Source organism: Castor canadensis, chromosome 12, assembly GCF_047511655.1.
Source record: "Castor canadensis chromosome 12, mCasCan1.hap1v2, whole genome shotgun sequence".
Lineage (NCBI taxonomy): Eukaryota > Metazoa > Chordata > Mammalia > Rodentia > Castoridae > Castor > Castor canadensis.
The window spans coordinates 128,900,948-128,922,027 of record NC_133397.1 but is presented as its reverse complement, the minus strand read 5'-3'; the positions used below and the strand labels follow the sequence as shown (position 1 = coordinate 128,922,027).

Genomic DNA, 21,080 nt, shown 5'->3' with positions numbered 1-21,080 from the left:
TATCAGGGTAATGCCGGTCTTATAGAGTGGATTTGGATGGGTTCAGGGTTGACCTTGAGATATGGGCTAATCGATGCTGTGTGCTTAGTTCCTTCTTTAGACCAGCATGTATCGCTGTATCTCCTGCTCACTGCACTCTGGAGCTCTTCCTCAAGCACTTTAGTAAAATAACTGCTGTTTTTCTTTGCTTTGCTCCTTTGTTGTGGACACAAGAAAGCCAGTCACCTCTGTTCAACCATTTTGCTGATGTCACATGTGATTATGGGGGCTGGCTAGGCAAGTCTGAAGTCTATAGAACAAACTATCAGAAGAGGCTGGAACTTTTGAAAACAGGTAGAAGCTGTCATCAACAGGAGATTTCTTGCATATTCATACATATTCTGCCCACGTTTGAGCTTCATGGGTTCTTTGGTCAAAGCCACTCATCTCTAGCAATCATTGAGATGAAACAGCAAAAAGAAGCCTACCTCTCCTCTGTCTACTATCTTCACATGGTCCTGGATATGTTATCTTGATTGGGGAATCATTTCACGATGCATAAGTGTATCAAATCATCACATTGCTCATCTTAAATACCTGTAGTGCTTATTTTTCAATTATTCCGTAATAAGGCTGGAAATAAAATATTTTATGATGAAAAAAACTTCCTGTGACCCCTTCCTTATGTTCAGTAATTTGCTGTAATGACTCGCAGAACTCAGAGAAACACTACTTACTGGTTCATTAAGAAGGATATTATAAATGATATAGATGAACAGCTAGATGAAGAGGTACATAAGATGAAATCCAGAAAGGTCTAGATTACAAGACTTTGATGCCTGTGGAGTTGGGGTGTACCACACACACTTCTGGCACAGGCTGTGTTAGGAAGTTCCCTTAACCCATTGTATAGTGTTTTTATGGAGGTTCCATAATGTGAGCATGATTGATTGAATCAGTGGCTGTTTGATTTCATCTCTATCCCAGTCCCTTCCCAGGAGATGGGGTGGGGCTGAAAGTTCCAACCGTCTAATGATATGCCTGGTTCCTCTGGCTAACAGCCTTCATCCTCTTGAGAGTCACTTCATTAACATAAACTCAGGTACGGTTGCATGGGGATTATAAATTTAAAAAAGATGACCCTCTCTTTCCTGTTCAGGGAGTTCCAAGGGTTTTAGGGTCTTTGTATTAAAACCAAATAAATTTTACTATGTCATACTTGCTCTGGTAAAAATAGTGACGAGTATGTGTAAAACAACATAATGACAAGTTAAATTATCTTAGCCAATACTGTTAGAAAAGGCTTAGAAAATACATCTAAAGGATGTGCCTTTGTTTTGGAGGCAGAATTTTGCTGTGTGGCCCAAGCTGGCCTCTACCTCTTGGACTCAAGGGATTCTTCTGCCTCAGTCTCCTGAGTAGCTGGGACTACAGAAATGTGCCACTGCATCCTGCAAGAATTTTCTTTTTTTACAAAAAATATACACTATTTTTGCCATATGGTTTGGTTACAGTATAGATGTTTCTGACATTCCTTGGCTTACAAATGTTGTTAGGTTGTCTTAATAATGAAGTATATTTAGAACCACTTTTGTGAACTATGAAAGGAGAGATGTGTGGAAGATTTAATCTCAATAATAAATGACTTTAACAAGAACAATATTTTGTTTTTAAAAAAATATAATAGCTACTGATAAAGCAGTATGTTGACTAGAATTTTAAAAAGGAGATTGGAATAATGTCGAAATGTATTCACTTCATTTATAGGTGAACAAAATTAATGCCATGAGTCTAGAGTATTGAGGTATATTTTTATTATGGCCAATTTCATAGAAATAATACCATTACAGTACAGAAGACAGGCTGTTCACAGTGTTTCCTACTGAAATAGGGAGGGACAATTAATAACTTTGTTTCTCACAGATTTGCTCTTTCTTCCTCAGATGTTTCAGATTTGTTGACCTTTTCTTTAGTAAGTGGCTGTCAGTAATACCCATGCTTACCTCGCCAGTAGTTTTGAGAAACTGTAATCTGTCTCTTTGGAAGATAAAAGGGAAGTTCTAATGCTTAGCAAGCAGTTGCTTTTTCAGAGTAGTTTCAAATATATAGAAAGCATTTGGATGCTGAATGTGTCCCTCATGTCACTTCATTGCTGACATTTGTCTATGCCACACACAAACATTATGTCTGAGTAAACGCTTAGAAGCAAATTTCTTATTCAAAAGACAAAATTACAAATTAGCTTAAAGATCATAATAGGCCATATTAGCCATTCTGGAATTGCACCAAGGAGGTGGGTTTATAGACAAAAGGGCTGAGGAAAGCAGAAACAAAATAGCAGGTTGGTTGTTTCAAAGTTCCTTTCCTTACAAAGGTTGCAGCAGAGGAGACTTCCTTGCACAGGTTAGAACTGGTCTGGTTGGGGGTTTTGGCTATTTTCTCAAGTCAGATAACAGTTTACTTTCGGCATGATGGATGTGGAACTTGAGCATGAGTGAGTCCAGTTTAATTTGGTCTGTTGGGATGAAGTGCAGGAGTTTAGTCCAGAGCAATGGCCTCCTGTAAATTTTGTTTAAACCTTGTTTTAGGGTGAGTGTTTTAGTCAGTGGTCTGTAGATAAGCAGAATCAACAGGATGCACACACACATTTATAGAGAGATTTTGTGTGTGTATTTTGCTGTTTAATTGCTTTATTAACTTTACCTTTTTCCGTGCAAATGGGTGAAACTCAACTGTTGACAGGGACAGACTGGGTGCAAAGGTGATCTCCAGCTTAAGAGCTGGCAATACAAGACCCAGCTGACACATGAGAATAGCATAGGTTCATGTAAATGGGTCAGGAAAAATGTAAGGAAAAGGAAAACAGTGGAAACCACATTTTACTCTCATGGGACTTAGCAGAAGTCAAGGTATAACGCAGAATTCATCCTGGTGGTCCTGGAGACTGTGGAGCCCCCCATAAGAACACACAGACAGTTACTCAACCACAGCTCCCATTTTCTCCTGACTTCTCATATCCTCCATGACCATGCCATGGTATGTCCATCTTCACCCATCCTGTCCTTTATCTGCCTCTTGGGTATGGCCTGTCGAAGATGAGGCCAGGTTGGTGAGCTTGTCCCTTCCTTATCTTCTCACAAAGGTCAGTCTTTCTCTCCGTTCTTTGCTTTCCTGGGCCTGTTTTTCAGTCTTCTCTTGATTCTTGCCCCTGACGTGTACCATTGTGACATTAGCTCCTCAGACTTGGAACGCATGGTGTGCAGGGCAGTGAGGAGCTGGTGGTGACTGTACCCTAGAGAGATTTGTTTTAGAGAATTGGTTTATGTGATTATGGAGACATGGGAGTCCAGGGAAGAGAGTGGGTTCCAAACCAAAGACAGCCTGTAGGCAGCTTTCCTTCTTGCTGGGGGAAGGGTCAGTTTTTGTTCTATGAAGGCCTTCAGCTGATTGGATGAGTCCCACCCACAGTTTGGATGATAATCTACTTTAATCAAAATTCATCTTTTTAAATATTAACACCTTTAAGTAGCATCAAGAATAATGGTTGACCAAATAAATATCTGAACACTGTGACTGAGCCAAGTTAACAGTTAAAATTAACAATGACAGTTTTACCCATTTGTTCAAAACAAAGTTGAGATATATTCTCGTTAGTTTGTAAAAATAAAATGATTTCAAGGAAGTTTATAACCAAATTTTAACATAAACCTTTGTATATTGGTGAATGAGGGTGAAAATCAATGAGTTCTTTCTTTTTTTGGGGCATTACTGGGGTTTGAATTCAGGGCCTTGTACTTACTAGACAGGTATTCTACCCCTTGAACAACACCCCCAGCCCTTTTTGGTTTAGTTGTTTTCCAGAGAGGGTCTTAAGCTTTTATCTAGAGCTAGCCTTGGACCCTGATCCTCCTAATCTATGGCTAGGCCTGAGTAGCTGGGCCAGAGGAGTGAACTGCCATACCTGATAAAAATGAGTGAATTCTAGAAATGAGTTACAAAGTTTAGTCAACAGTGACTTTTTCCATTCAGGTGTCTTTTGTTTCCCTAGCTATGACAGCCACTGAAAAATAAGCATCACTGTTTAGAACCATGACCTTCAGATTATGTTGTGTCAAAAAGTAAAATTACAGCAATTGTAGTTATAGAGCATGTTGACTTTCACTCATGATTCATGGATAAAGGCAGACTATTCTACAAAGTGAATGAGAGCTCCCACTGGGCAGGATTGGAACACTGGGTTTTATAAGAAGGGAATCAGCAGTAAAAATAACTGATTAATAGCAGGTTACTTCAGTTTACTTTTTTTGTAAGGGGTAAGGCAGCAGAGACTTGTCATTATGCTGATCTTGGTTCATTTTCATGAACAACTGATTTGTTTTGGTATCTGTCTGCTTCCTTAAAGCTTCAGTTTTATTATATGTCATTTAGCATGAGTGACTTCATTTTGGTTGGTCTGATCCATTGGTGCTTAGTGTAATAGCTTAGTACAAATTGCCTCTGTAATTTTTATTTAGCAACTGTTAAACTAAGGTTTTAGAAATAATGAAGCACATTTGATTGATTGTTCTTGTAAAAAGTATTGTTATTAATATTTTTAAGTCATAGTCCAAAAAAGGACTATGAGTCCCTTTTAAGTCATAGTTTAAAAAGGAGAGGGAGAGAGGGAGGAGGCATAAGGAAGAGCAATGGGGTGAATTCGATCACTATATATTATGTGCTCATAGGGAAATACCACAATGAAAACCCTTTTAAAAATTAATATTTACTTATAAAAAAGAAAAAAGAAAAGGGAAAATAGAATCACAATAAAAAATAAAGTCATATCCCAAGTATTTTAAATAAGTAAAGCATTATTTTAAAGTAATGTTTCTATATGAAACAGAACAAAGAAACCTCTTGCAATTGCTTTAAGTTGGGTGGGGAGGGGGGTGAGGGGGAGAGATAATGGGGGCGATGTAACTAGTGTACAATATAAGCCTAATCGGAGTTGTCACTATGAATCCTCCCACCCCGTATAATGAATATATCCTAATAAAAATTTATAAAAAATGTTTATTTTTATCTCATTATAACATTTCTATTCTTATAGATTTCAAAATGACATAATTTAATAGTATATCACTTGATTTATATATATATACACACACACAGTAGAAGTATTTGTTCAGAGTTTTTTTTTTTTTGAAGGGACTTGTAATAAACAAGTTTGGAGTTTTCATTTAAAGGATAAAGAAACACAATATAAAATTTGAAGATGATGATTATGGGAAAAGAAGCCTTTGAAGTAGTTTGGAAAAAAGAAGGAAGATTATTTAGGTTTTGGAGTATTTATTCTTTTTGGAATTATTTTTTTTGGGAGATTTTCAATTTGAAAGAGAATTCCAAGTCATCATGGGACATAGTATGCAGTCTAAGTTTACTGAGTAGCTTATTTTCCTGATGTGTTCAAATCTACTTTGGATGCCAGGTGGGGAGAATAGACTAGTAATACCATGCAGTAATAACCTGGTGAAATATATCTCTGTTCAGTAGCAGAATTTCAAAACTATTTCAGATGGAAAAATGGATAAATGAAAGGGAAATGATTCATTTGTAAAGAACAAACATGATTAAACCATGGGTGATTTAAAACAACTTGGAAACACAGAATGGAATGATATTGAAATATTTTGTCAGGATTGTAGATTTTTGATATATGAAGAGAGAGCAGCAAGCTGTTAGTCAATTTATTATTCCAGAAGGAAATGATGGTCTCTGGCATCTGGTGGAAAGTAATACTTTTGAGGATTGAAAGAGCTTTGTAGGACAGTGAGACTCTATTATGTGTTAGCATCATGCTTACTACATTGCAGAACACTTTAATAACATGCGTTCTTAGGTGAGCGATGCTGCTCCTTATTTGTTTATTTTTGTTTATATTTGTTTATTTCTTTATGGTGGTACTGGGGGCCAGGCCTGTAGTCCTGTTTGGTGTTTGGTATTTTCAAGGTAGGGTCCCATGAACTATTTACCCTGACTGGCTTTGAACCACAGTCCTACTGATCTGTGCCTCTTGAGTAGTTAGGATTACAGGTGTGAGCCACTGGCACCTGGCTATTGAGTCCTTACTGTGGTGTCAAGCATGGTATTTAGAGTTGAATAATACACAGTTCCTCCCTTCAGTACAGTCTGGCAAGTGGATACGATAGTAATTTTAGGGAGTCTTGGGCACTTAGAGAAAGACCGTTTATCTTAGTCTGAGAGGTTAGGACCATTTTCTGGAGGGCATAATGCCAGAACTGAATCTCAAAGTGAGAATAAGAGTTAATTGCAGAAAGGTAGCCAGGGGAAAGTGTTGAAAGCAGGAGAACCATGTGGGTAAAGGCATTCAGTCATAAAGTACCATGATTTTTGCTTAGGAATTCATTTGTGGGCCTTGAAGGGTGAGGTGGGTGGGGACCAGATTTTTAGTTTTATACCTCATTGCTTCTCTGTACAACTATCAGAAGCTGCTTAAAATGTTTGTGGATAAAATTCCAGACTTTTTCAATGCATTTTTACTTTCTTTTTCTAGGATCAGTTCGACAGCTTAGACAAGCATACACAATGGGGAATTGACTTCTTGGAAAGATATGCCAAATTTGTTAAAGAGAGGATAGAAATTGAACAGAACTATGCAAAACAGTTGAGGTGAGTTAATTTGTTTCAGTTTGTAGAAGTGAAATTGCATGTTTGATAAGCGTAATATTGTATGGTATTCCACAGTTTAAATTCTGTTTTCATAAGAATTAGATTGAATTAAGTAAGTGGTTTGTTTTAATGATCGATTTAATCAAATCATTGTCTATTGCTACAAGGAAGGAACATTGGCTGGCAGGATCATGAGAGATTTCATTGCAGAAATATGTTTAAAATCCTAAAATCTGGGAATGAAATGCCAGAAAAAGCAATACCTGGGTATTATTCTGTGGTTTACATTTTTATTTCCCTGTAACTTTTTGCTGTAGTAATCTCTCTAAAACACTGATTGGTTTTTTTTCATAGTTTCTCATTTCTTAAGTTTCTAAGACTTAGGAGTTGAAATTGTACTGAGCTGAGTTTCTGTCTAAAATCAGACACATCTTCCTGATGGAGATGATTTTAGTATGTGTGTGAAGAAGATAAGATTTTAGATGAAAACTTTAATCTTAAAACTAATGGAATTAGGATTCTGTTCAAATAGCAAAATCACCATTACTAACATCACAACTCAACAAGTAATTTTGCTGAAACTTACTCCATAAAAATGATGCTTGAAGTCTGAAGACTAGACTGTCCAGTTTTAGCTTTAGGGATTGGAACTCTTCAGATTGCATGTGACAGAAATCCAACGCAAACAGGCACATGGCTGTCCAGGCATTCTACTCAGAACCATCTCTACTCCCTTTCCTCTGCAAAGTTGCTGGTAATACTTTCATGATGACCCGGTACTGTTGTTATGTTTACTGAAACACTGACATGATGCTGGTTTACTCATCTATTGACTCTTGATTTTTTTTAAAGACAAAGTGTTTTTCATATGAGAATATGAATAGGGAGCCTATTAGTATATTATTAACAGTGATATTTCACCTGTCCAAAAATTAAGATCGGGGACTTTAGACTCTAGAAGAATGAAGGTCCTCTGAGAAGCTAAAATAGCAATTACAAAGTTTACTCATGAGTAAATTAAAAATCTCTTGTCTCATTTGGTCTCAGTTTTAGCAAATAAAGTTTTTTGCTTTCAAGTTTCTGTGGGCAGTGTAGTGATGGAAGTGTAAAGGAACAAGAAAGGGAAAGGTGAAAAGTTACAAAATCAGATGAAATTTAGCATGGAAATGGAGAGTGCTATCTATTTCTGTGGCTGCAGGGTATCACCACTGCTACAGCAGAGCAGAAAAAATGAATGTTGGTAAGGATGTGCCTGGGTCCTTAAGAAAAGGAAAATTTTAAAAGAAAAATTGTAAACACGGACAATTAAAGAATATATCTTTTAACCCAGCATTTTTGTTTTCTAAACTCTCCTGCATGGTAGGGCGCTTGTCTAGCAAGCATAAGGCCCTGAGTTCAAACCCCAGTACTGCTCCTACCCCTCCCTCAAAAAAATTGGAAGTAGCTAAGTTCTCCTGTAGAAAAACTTGTTTGCCAGGGTGTATGCATGAAGTTGTTCATTTAAGGAAAAAAAAGATTCTTTATTAATAAGTGATATTTACAGTTTAGAAAGTTACACCAACACGTTTAAACTTAAACAGGTGTTTTAGTCCATCAGTGTAAAAAAGCAAGTTGCTGAACTGAATGTATAGAAATATCACCTTACTGCTTGTTTGTATAGTGTTACATATAAAATTTATGATTTTTATATATTGGAAGAGATCTAGAAGGACACACTTCACATTGTTTGCCAGTGGTTATTTTTACAGAATGGAAATGGGTGAACGATAGGGAAGGACTTTTTTCATCACGCACTTTTGAATTATTAAAGCATTTTTCAATGATTTTGCATTACCTTTGTAATTGAAAACACTTGTTCTTAATCAGAGACGATGGGATACTTCAAAAGAGCATGGTTATCAGCTGGGCGCTGGTGGCTCACACCTGCAGTCACAGCTACTTGAGAGGCTGAAGCTGAGATTGAGAGGATTGAGGTTTGAGGCCATCAAGAGCAAATAGTTCACCAGACCCCCATCTCCAAAATAACCAGAGCAAAATGGATGTGTGGGTCAAGCAGTAGAGTGGAGTGCTTGCTTTGCAAGTACAAAACCCTGAGTTTAAACTCCAGTCACACCCCCCAAAAAAAGATAAATCTTTAGCAATCTGGAGTATTCAAGCAACTAGGATAACTCAGACCTCAGAGGGTCTTCATGGCAAGGTTTTGCTAGAGTAACAGGACTCATCTAATCAAATGGCAGACTTGTTTGCCTCCGTCTGTTCTGAGACTTGTAATAACTGTTGTAGTTTTCACTTACTTGCACAAAAAGGGGTTTGAAGACTAGCCCGCTGAAGCAAGGGTGGCGAAACCCACAATTATGTGATAGGAAAAATATAATTTTAGTGAGAGAGTGGGTTTATTATGTATCTTTGAAGACATCCTGCACTTAAGGAATGCGGTGTGTTTCCATTCTGACGGTACTTTCGGCGGCACTGGTTCTCAGCAGGTCAGGGTCATTGGACAGTGTGGAGGAGCTCAGGTATTCACGGGAGGGGCATGCTAATTTGAAACAGCCTGTGCCCCCCCGCCCCCCACAAAGCATTGAGACCCATTGCTTTGGACAAATACTTAGTAAATGATTGAATTATCCAAAGGAAGAGGCTGGTCCTGTTTATTTCCTCATCTTTAGCGAGACAAATTCTTTTAAGTTGACTGGCCCTGTTTCTGCCTGCAGAGGCAGATATCACATGTAGCAGGAAAAAGTGTGCTGCCCAGTGAGGCGCTTTTACTGCCATGTGATGGTTATGTTCAGGATGCTAAATATTTACCTTTTTTTTTTTTTAAAATGAGGGTTTTGCTGTGTAACCCAGGCTAGCCTGGAATTGTGATCCTTCCAATCTCAGTCTCCCAAGTAGCTAGGATTGCAGGTGTAAGCCACCATCCCTGGCTACCTCTGAATATTTAATTGGCTTCTTAATGTAGTAAATCCTGTAGTGACTTTTAGATATAGTCAGCAGGAGCTGGTCCCCATAGTTTCACATTACCTGTCTTTCTGTCGATGTCTCTGTCTCCCTGTGTCCTCAGAGTCTTGCTATGCATGTAGCCTAAGCTGGCCCTGACTCCTGCATCAGCTTCCTGAGTACTGGGATTACAGGCATGTACCACCATACCTGGTTGGATCACCTTTTTAGAATTGAATCCTGTGGAAACTCTTTGGTTCCTAATCTCTAGTAGTTATTCAGCCTGCCTGAGTTTATGTATCTGTACCTGAATTGGATGATTATCACTCAAATAACTTTTGCTTGATTCTAGAATATAATCTCTCCATTAAAATATAAACTCCACAAAGGGAGGGGATTTTTGTGCTTATTCTGAGTTCCTACAATAGTGCCTTAAACATTTTTTGGTATTTACTTGCACTTACTGTAGCACTAGATGTTATCAGACTATTCTGAGAGCTTTAGACATCATTAACACATTTCATTTTCCTAGAACCTGGTGAGATTTCAGCACTGTTTCATAGGCCAGGGAACTGAAGTATAGAGAAGTTAAGAAAGAGCTAGCAGGATTCAGCTGTTGGTGTTCCTCTCACCACTGGGAGATTTAATACTTCTCTTTGAGAGTTTTTGGTAGTACTAGAGTTTGATACATAGGTCCTCTGCCACTTGAGCTGTACCCCCAGCCCTTTTTACTTTAGTTTTTTTTTCAGATAGGGTCTCATACTTTTTGCCTGGGGCTGGCCTTAGACCAAGATCTCCCACTGCCACCCCCACCTTCCCTATATCTGGGATTACAGGTGTGTACCGTCACACCCAGCTTATGTTGACAATTTTTTCTATTACCAGTGCCTAGCACATCTTTAGAACTGTAAGAACTTTTGCTGCAGACAATAACTACTTATCTAAAAACTGCACGACATTCTTTTCTCAACTAACGTACCTGTGTTCATATAACATATAATAACAACTATATAAATTTGATTAAATACATCAATTATATACTAAAGCTGGGTGCTGGTGACTCATGCCTGTAATCCTTGCTACTCAGGAGGCAGAGATCAGGAGGATTGTGGTTGGAGGCCAGCCTGGGCAAATAGTTCATGAGACCCTGTCTTGAAAAAACTCATTACAAAAAAAGGTTGGTGTAGTGGCTCAAGGTGTAGTCCCTGAGTTTAAATCCCGTTACTGACCCTCCCCTCCCCCCCAAAAGATTATATACTAAATAAATTTAGGTTTAGTTGTATATTTTTTGATAAGGATAAGTTATAAGGGGGTTAACAATTTAGAAGTTCTTTCTTTCAAGAACCTTTTTCTTGTTTGTGAAGGTGAAAAAAATCAAGAAGCCATGTTTATTTTCATTTCCTTCTTAAGGGACGAATTAGGAGTATTACAGGTTTCTTAAACCTCATTTAGAATGTGCTGTTTTTTATTATGAAGAGTTATGTCAGTACATTTTTACCTTCATTGTTTCCATAACCTGCTTTCTTCTGATGACTCATGAAAGGAGAGGAGACAGAACTTTGAGAACCTTTCTTCAATGTCATGTAACTTGATATGTTTGGGGTGGGCTTCATGTAGTTATTATTCTGTGTTTTAGCTGCGGCTGTGATCACTGTGTGCTACAGAGCTGTATGTCATCTCATTTCATTCTGTTACCCTGACTTAATTGTCCACCACTGCCAGCCTGCGTTTGCAGCCACTGGGTGTTTTGAGTGTCACTTGAGTCTCATCAGCCTTCCCCAGAGTCCGATGGGTCTTTCATCATTGCAGGAGTGCATTTTTATGCACTGATTCAGTCAGTAAGCTCTACCACTGCACTAGCAAAGTCGGGGTCATTTACTTTAATGAGAATTACAAAGCATACTCCTGATTCTTTTGTTGTTGTTGCAATGCTGGGGTTATAACTCAGGGCCTTGAGCTTGCCATGCCCACCCTGAATATTCCTGGTGATTATGTGAAAGTATTTTCTTAAATGATCTAAGAAGAACCTAACATAAAGCTCTTAAAGTAAGTTTAAACCTGTTCTGTTAAATGTTTTGATGTGAAGTTTTTAGAGAAGAGGATTGAAAGACCTCATTGCTTGAACCGGTTTAAAAAAAAAGTAGTTTGGTTGTGCATGATGCCAATTACATAAATCACTTCGTCTTTTTTTTTTTTTTTTCCTTTCCTCAATTCTGGGAAGATACTCTACCACTGTTTACATCTCCAGCCCCCCTTGGTCGATCTTTTTTTGAAGGGTATGAGTCTCCCACCTATTCTTCCCCTATCTGTTGCTTATAAGATTTTTGTCTTTTTTTTTTTTGGTGGCACTGGGGTTGAACTCAGGGCCTCACGCTTGCTAGGCAGGTTCTTTACCACTTGAGCCATTGGTTGGCTGATCAGTCTTTTTTTTTTCAGTACTGGAGCTTGAACTCAGCATCTCAAGGTTGCTAAGCAGACACTCTACCACTTGAGCCACACCTATAGTCTGCATATTCCTGCATTCACTTTGTTTTGCGACTATCACCATTATCCTTCTCCACAACTCTTGTAATCTTGAAAAATGGAAACTCTGCCCGTTAAGTAACTCCCGTTTCAGCCTCCCATCCCATTGCCTCCCTGGCAATGTACAACCTCAGTTGTACTTTCTGTCTCTGTGATTTTGAATGTGTCAGGTGCACTTGTGGAATCATGCAGTGTTTGTCTTTCCCTGGCTGGTTTTATCTGACTTAGCATAGTGTCTTCAGTGATCCTCATTGTAGCATGTACCATGCTGACATTGTCCATGGTTAGCATTTCCTTCCATTTCAAGGCTTTCTCAGGTTTTTTTTGACTTCGGGTTTGAACTCAGGGCCTCATGCTTGCTAGGCAGATGCTCTTACTGCTTGAGTCCCCCTGCCAGCCCCACATTTTGTTTTTTGGTTCATCTGTTGTTGGGCATTTGGATTGTTTCTGTCTCTTGGTTATTATGAATTGCGCTGCTATGAAATGGGTGTACACATACCTCTTTAAGACCCTGCTTTTGGGGGTATATGCCCAGAAGTAAAATTGGGATCAAGTGGTAATTGTATTTTGAGTGTTTTTAGGAAATTGTCATACAGGTTTTCATAGCAGCTGAACCATTTTGCATTCCCACCAACAGTGCACCAAGGGTTCCAATGTTTTCACATCCTTGCCAACACTTGTTATATTCTGTTGTTTTCATGATAGTCATCCTAACGGGCATGAAGTGATATCTCACTGTTGTTCTGATTTGCATTGCCCTATGACTAGTGACTTTGAACATCTTTTAATATGCTTACTAGCCATTTACATGTCTTTGGAGAAATTTCTCTTCAAAAGTCCTTTGTCTGTTTTTTAATTGGGTTACTTGGTTTTCTGTTGTTGAGGTTTAGGAGTTCTTTGTGTATTCTGAATACTAACCCCTGTCAGATACATGATTTGCAAATCCTTTCTGTAGTTTACCTTTCACTCTGTTGCTGGTGTTCTCTGATGCATGGAAGTTTAATGTATATAGCTGGTCTATTTTAATTTTTGGTGCCTGTATTTTTGGTGTCCTATCCAGAAGACTATAGCTAAATTCAATGTCATGAAGCTTTCCCCCTTTGTTGTCTCCTAAGAATTTTATGGTTCAGGTCTTCGTTGCATTTTAAGTTAATGTTTATTTAGGACATAGCGTAAGGTCAAGCCTCATTCTTTTGCAGCTGTGTCTTTTATTGATCATCGACTATATGAGAGAGGACTGTTGGCAGCTTGAGCAAACTTGAGACTAATGAGAAATTTATTGACATTTATTGCTTTATTTATTGATACCTTATTGATTTTATTTTCATATTAAATTCAAGAAGAGGTGAAACAATCAAGTTGCTAGAAGGGTTAGGATACAGGTACAGCCAGAGCCCAGCCCTTGGTTTGGATTATTTTCATTTTTGGCTTCTTTTGGTATGTTGGTAGCTCTGTTGCCATATGGCAGGAAACACAGTCACCATCAGTGCCAGTTTTATATCCCAGAGAAGCTCCTGGACCGGTTTCACAACTGTATCAAGTCCATTGTGCTAACATTCCAGGGAGGAAACTCTGGCCATGCTGGAGCCTACTAATAGGGTTGTTGTGTCAGTCTGGCAGCTCTTAAGTAGGGATACTAGTCAGTTAACCTCAGGTCTCTGTGCTGCCAGAGGAAGTATGATTTGTTCCTCATTTTATAAATGAAATTAGAATACTGGTTAGAACTCACAGCATCTTAAATGTTCATAGGGTGATTCTGAGCCTTTTAAGCTGTTTGAGATTTTGTTTTATTTTTAAAAGACAGGGTCTTGCTGTGTTGCTCAGGCTGGCTTTAATTCCTAGGCTCAGTGATGCTCCCTTCTTAGCCTCCAAGTAGCTGGGACTATAGGTATTCACCACTGTGTCTGACATTCTTTTTTTGAGATAAATTTCAGAATTTAACTGTAAGGTTTAGTCCCGTCCCGTGTCGTCCCCCCCACCCCCGGCCCAGTAGACTGGGATTTGAACTCAGGATCTTGTGCTTGCTGGCAGGTACTCTATCACTTGAGTCACTCTGCCAGCCCTATTTTTGTGTTGGGTATTTTCAAGATAGGGTCTTGTGAACTGTTTGGGCTGACCTCAAACCATGGTCCTCTTTATCTCTTCCTCCTGAGCAGCTAGGGCTACAGTCATGAGCCACCAGTGCCCAACGAAGAATCTTTTTATTTATTCATTTTTGTGGCAGTACTAGGGTTTGAACTCAGGGCCTCACACTTGTGAGACAGGTGCTCTACCATTTGAGCCAGTCTGCCAGGACTAGTGTGTAGTTTTGATAAAATTGTATGAGGCCATGCATGGTAGTACATGTCTGTAATCCCAGATACACTTACTGGAGGTAGAGACAGTAGGATCATGGGTCTAGGCCAACTGAGGCAAAAATGTTAGCAAGCCAGGTCTGTTGGGGTATGCCTATAATTTCACCTGCTGAGGAGACGAATGCTCGCCTGGGCAAAAACCACTAAAGGACTGGGTAGAGCGCTTGCGGGGCAGGTTTGAGGAGGCCCACTCAAGGTTTAAACTCATCAAATCCCAGACCACAAAATAAATAAATAAAAGTGAATCAAAGTTTTGAGAAACTATTTGGAATATTTTATAATTTTTGCTAATGCCCCCAAATGAATATAAACATAACAAAACTCAAATCTATTTAATATCATATATACAACTAATGTATAGAATACTATCATATTTGAAAAAGCCCATTAAATTCAGACTAATTCTCAGGCTGAAGACACATGAGTTCTTTTGTAACAGAGTGTATGATTCTGAGGTATTTAGAAAGCATGGATAAGATACACACACACTAAACTTACCTAATTTCTATCATATGTACTGTGTGTATATTACACTGTACTTTAAGTAACTCGTGATTTATTGCACCCTACTAAAAACATGTCTAATTGTTAACTTGAGAATCTCTGTACTGAGAGGAGAAAGTTCTGAAAACGAATATAAGAGCAGGTTTCTTGAGAGATTTGCTGAAAATGTTTTTAGTTTAGAAACATGTCCTATGAATGCTTACACATTTAAGACAAGCTTGAGATTTATTTGAGCTAATAAGCATATTATGTTAAAACTATTTTCTCCTTGGTGTGATTTTTTTTTTTTTTTTGGGTGGTACCCAGGTTTGGATGCCGAGCCTTATGCTTGCTAGGCAGGTGTTGTTCCCTGTGAGCCACTCCCCCAGAAACTTTAGACTGCTTTCTTTCAGGGCCCAGCTGAAATCAGGTGCCTGAAAGGAATGTATTCTTTTTCTGTATTTTCCTTATTAGATTTTAAAGTATGAAAACAGTATGTAAACATTGTAACAAGTTTAAATTTGAGTCCCTTTCCAGTTTCTCTCTGTAGAGGTAAGTACTATCAATTTTATGTGTCTTTTTTTCAGAGTCTGTTTTGCTATCATAGAAATTTTAATCTGGTAGAAAATGAGAACACTATGGACTCTGGTATAGTTTTTCAGGTTGCAGATTGGCTTAGACTATGTTGTGATTTATTGGATATTTGGAGTTGAGGAAGGCCACCTCTTGGGTGATTTTCATACAGGGATGCAATAAGGACTCTTGAAAAAAATTGCTCAGGACAAACTGCTTTGTCAAAAGGTAAACCTACTTTCTTCCCCTTCTCTGTTAGGTTGTCTGTGCTCTTCCCCAAGAAAAGAAAGTTCAGATTAGTATTATCTATGCTGAAACTATGTATGACTAATGTGTGTTTAACCTCTGTAATAGGATTCTTTCAAGTGTCAGAACCCTCACTTAGATTGGTTCAAGCAAAGAAAGGAAATGACTTGCTGTGTTATAGAACTGTTTGGGGAACCAGGTGCTTAAAGAAAAAGGATCTGTCGCTCCATTCTTGGGTTTGCTTTCATTTCTGTTGGTTTGATTCTCATGTAGACTCTTCATTCATGGCTGTAGGATTATGACCTATAACAAGTCTTCTTAAGATATGCATCAGAAATTTTGGGATTGTCTTTCATTGGCCTGGATTAATGGGCCTCAATCACATAAATACTTTTGGACCTGCATGTGGCCAGCTCCACCATAGCTACAAGAACATGGCAATGGAGAATTTGTGTTTTATTATCCTGTATTAGAATACCTTCCAAATAGGGACTTTTGAAGCTTACTTCTCATTCATGCAGTCTGCTCTAAGTTCATATGACTGCAGGGCAGCCCATGAGGTAACTGAGGAATCTAGACTATTTTCCATCTTCATTCATCTCATCCTGAGGCTTCCATGTTGCTTCATGGGGAATGGACTAGCCAGAGGCTGTACACAGTTCTGAATTCTGTAGCCTGGTAGTTAAATAGAGCTCACAGCATGTTGTACAGAGTTGGCCACATGGTTCTGCCTTACCTGCAAGGAAGTTGGGAAGTATGTGAAATAGCATACTGCTTTTTTCTTTTTTTTAAATGATGAGCAGAAATGTGTTTGCCACTAGCTGTTACAAAAGTGAGGAAGGTAACATACTAGGTAAAACAAATGTACACTACAGCCTGGAACCCTAAACGTGTACCTGTAGCCATCTGATTTTTATAGAGATGCCAGCAACATATGTTGGAGAAAATTTAGCCTCTTTAATAAATAGTTCAGGGGATGTACAAAAATCAATTCAAGATGGATCAAAGACCTTCTGTAAGCCCCAAAACTTTCAGACTACTACTGGGAAATACAGGTAACACATTTGAAAATATAGTCATAGACAAGGACTCCAATTGCTTGGGAGATAATAGCAGGAGGTAATAAGTGGGATTGCATAAAATTTTACTTATTTGCGAGGCAAGGTACTGGGGTTAGAATTCAGAGCCTTGAGCTTGCTAGGCAAGAACTCTACCAATTGAGCCACACACCCCAGTCCAAAATTTTGTATTTCTTGAGTAGTCTCATTCACATTCATTGCTTAAGTACAGGTAGAAGTTTGAAGTGATTTTTGGCTTTGGGGAAGTTGTAGTCCTTTAAAATGGGGTAATAATACCTTCTTGCAATTGTTGTAAAAACATTGGTGCTTAGTATAACAGCTGGCGAACAGTAGATAACTCCTGTTGTTCTTGTCATTGTCTTTGCACATGTAACACATCTCCATCTTTTTTTTTTTTTTTTTTGGTGGTACTGGAGGTTAAACTTAGTCTCACACTGTAGGCAGGCGTTCTTACTGCTTGAGCCACTCTGCCAGCTCTTTTTTGGGTATTTTTGAGATGGGGTCTTGAGAACTGTTTGCCCAGGGCTGGCTTTGAACCTGGATCCCCCTGATCTCTGCTCCCATGTAGCTAAGATTATAGGTGGAAGCCACTGGCACCTGGCTCATGTGGATCTTGATGCTAGAAGTCGCTTGAGTTCCATGTCTTAAAACATTCCTTTATTGATGATGTTTATTTGGCTGTAGGAAGTATTCAGCTGTGAGTAACTGTTCTTACATAACAACAAGTTGGGAATCAGGATTTACAGTTCAGTGATGTCAGGGCATTTTCAAGACTGTCTTTCCCTACTTGCTTACATGATACCGTAGTAGCTTTAGGCATCCTATCCTCAGGCATCTGTAAGTGGAAAGAAGGGGCTTCTTGTGTGATGTCTTTTCACCTTTTTATTATAAAAAATTATCCTTTGAAAAAGTTAATTAGGAAATAGCAAGTACAGGACATGAACACCTGAAGGTGGAAGAAACTTGAGAAAGTATGGGTGAGTTCCACATTTTTGGCTTAAAAGGTCCAGACTCTAGACGGATGGTGGTTTCATTAATATAAGAAAGAACAGGTTTGTAAGAGAAGATAAATTCAATTTTAGAACCTCAGTTTGAGGTTCCTGTGGCAGATGGACAGCCTACTCAAGCAGCCATTCCTTCTTCAATAGCAGCTTTTGATGTATATAGTTCACACACTGTAATTCACCCTTTAAAAGTGTACAGTTCCGTTTTTTTTTTTTTTAGCATATTCACAGTTATGCAGTAATTGTCTCTATCTTTAGTATTTGGTTTTTTTTAATCATTCCCTAGAGAAACCCTGTACTGAATACCAGTCATTTCCTCCTCTGCCCGGCAACCACTATGCTGTGTGGACTCTATGGACTTGCCTATTCTAATTAACCAGTAATTCATCATTTCTTCCTTATCTCCCTTTTGAGTTCTCCTTTAGAAAGTACTGTAGGCCATGTATAATTACGGTTTACTAACTATGCCTCTTCCCTTTTTGCCAGTCGGATACCTGAAATAACGTGTAGCACTTAGCTTTCTTGATACTGGGTGGTGACATGATTAAAAACCAGTGGTTAAGAGTATTTACTCAGAGTTCAACTTAGCAGGGCCTTTGCTTTGCTCTCCCTTCCCCAGTCCTTCCAACCTCACTGCTTATCATTCTCTGGCTTGTGTTTAATGTTTATAGCAACGTTGAACCCACTCATAGTACTTTAAAACCATCGTCTTTTTTTTCTTGGCTCCTTGTCTTTGTTCATTAGATCTTCTCTGTATAGAATTCCCCCAGGGCTTTTCAGTTTCCCAGTTCTTTTTCACCTCTTTAGGCTTAGTTAGAATCAGAAATTTCAGCTTTCCTTCCTTAGGGAAGTTCCTGAAAGTGCCCATTTTTGTTCTTACCATTTGCTGTTATATAAAAGTGTCATATGCATTTCATTTCACTAGATCAGCCATTTCTGAACTTTTTATTACTCACCTGTAAAATGCATTTAAGAATGTACCTGCAATTATTTACAAATTATATATATGTACCCATGTAGTAATTCCTAAAATATTAATAAATATTTTGATTTAAAAGAATGCTTTCGTCCTGTACCTTACTTTATAACTAATAGTGACTATGGAGTTCAGTTTTTGGTGGCCATGGAGTTGGAACACAGGTCTTGAGCTTGCTGGGCAGGCGCTCTCCCACTTTGGCCATGCTTTCAAGCCCATTGACTGTGGGGTTCTCAATGGCAGGAACTTAATTAATGTTGATTTGAATTTTCTTAGTGTTTTGTCTTTTTTATCCACTGTTTTCATTTCATTGGTTGTTCAGTTTTTTTCTGTTGTAGCACTATTTTTCTGTCCTTATCATACTGGACATGTTGTAATTGTTGGTATGTGTCTGTCTGCTTTCAAAAGAGTATACCTTAAACATGGCCACAGTGTCATTTCTAAATGCTTCCATTAGTTTGCACGGTCCTAGCACACAGTAATTTGTGGAATGAATAAACTGAGTTGAGTAGGTGGGATGAATCGATACAAATCTGAAAATAATTCAGACTTTTTTTTTCTTTTTTAGTATTTATCTAATGGATGTTAGGACCATTTATTTTAAAAATGCTTATGTGTAAAGCAGTGCATCTCAACTTATTTGTAATGATAGACCAGTGTCTTTTTAGTTTCAATCTTGTGTACTTAGACTTTCAAGTAACACAAAATCAAAATTAAATACTAGAAAAATTACATAAAGAGACATGTAAAATACAGGCCATACCTTTTTGTGTTTTGACTTAGCAGACATAAATTACTTTTCCAAAACCTCTGGACCTTCAGTGGTTCATGTGCTGTTCTCTGAGGAGCATGGTATAGAGTGCTGTGGTAACAGTCATCCCTCCTATTTCTCATACACCTGTAGAGCAAGTGCTGTCAGCACCATTTGTAGGAAACTGGGTCATAGAGAAATGAAGGAAGCTGTCCAGGGTCACAGATACTGTGGAAAGCAGCCAGGATTCAAACCTGCTAGTCCATTCTGGCTTCAAAGTCCACAAAGGGGAACGTTTTAGTTTAAGAATGTTAGAGTGGGTGTGGATGCAAGCAAAGATGGTTTCAAGTCAGAATGTAATTCCTTTGTCTAAATAAGAGAAGTTAGAGAGCCATAGGATGTTGTTCATCCCCGAGGGAGTTAGCATCACCTCAGTTCATATTCAAAGTCCCTGATTTACCAAACCAAATAGGGCTGGTGTTTCTTTGAAATGTATCCTCTTGCCATGACTTAGTTTTATATATGGAATAGTTTTCTTACTCTTCCTCTTATTTGATAGCACAATGAAATTGTGATCACACTCCTATAAACAGAAATAAGCTTTCTTTCTAGTTATCAGTATTTTAAGAACAAAATGTAAGTTATGCTCAGATAGTATGTTAGTAATTGTAGATGACCATGTTTCTGTTTTGACTGTGTTATCTTCTGAGATTTTTGACTTAATAAAATTGGAAACTTAGACTATATTGCTTATGAATCTAAAAAATCTTCTTCCTATAGAAATCTGGTTAAGAAGTACTGCCCCAAACGTTCATCCAAAGACGAAGAACCAAGGTAAATTATATAACTGTTTACTGTTTTATATAAAAAATTTTGAAAATGTATACTTTTATTATTTAGTAAAATGTATGGTTTTTAATGTTTTATGAAGATATTTTAAAAGTTTGTTTTAGTAAAAAAAAATCACAGTGTTTATGAAAGAAGGAACTATACTTGTCTCACAGGATAAGTACTGTAGATCAGAGGGCTTGCTCACGAGTTTTCTAGATAGCTATGTGGGAGTTTCTAAGTGGTAGACCAGAACTCCACCTCGGTAATCTCATCTCCAGAAGAAGAGTACATTTTCCCACACTCCATCCTGTAGTTGACATAAGCTTTGTAGCGTCTTGCTGTTACTCTTACAGGTAGTAAAACAATTTGGCTGGTTGATCTAAAAGGATAATGAAAAGGAATGAGATTTTCGGGATAATATTTAAACCCTTAATAAAAGGCTAGAAATTGCTCATGAGCTTTTTGAGTCTTCAGCAGGAATATGTAGGTAGCTCTAAAAGCTAGGAAAGGAAAGGAAAAAGAGACTAGATAGACTTAACAAACAACTATCAGTTGTTAAGAGTTTTAGGCTTGCTGTTAATGGAGCTCTAGCTGAGCTGTTGGCCTTCATCTGTTACAGGAGTGTTCCTTGGTGTGTTCAAAGGAGACGCATACATTTTAATACAGTGATTCTCT

General features: G+C 38.2%; 1 protein-coding gene across 4 annotated transcripts in view; it reads left to right on the top strand.

Moving 5' to 3' along the window:
* Window positions 1-21,080, top strand: part of Fnbp1l (formin binding protein 1 like) — a 95,537-nt gene that overhangs the window by 39,237 nt on the left and 35,220 nt on the right. For 3 of the 4 annotated variants that reach the window (XM_074050959.1, XM_020171840.2, XM_074050960.1), the window contains exons 2-3: window positions 6,533-6,648; window positions 20,355-20,408. In XM_074050959.1, the coding sequence (XP_073907060.1) occupies window positions 6,533-6,648; window positions 20,355-20,408 (170 nt within the window). The remainder of the gene's footprint in view (window positions 1-6,532; window positions 6,649-20,354; window positions 20,409-21,080) is intronic. The other variant, XM_074050961.1, reaches the window with a different exon arrangement.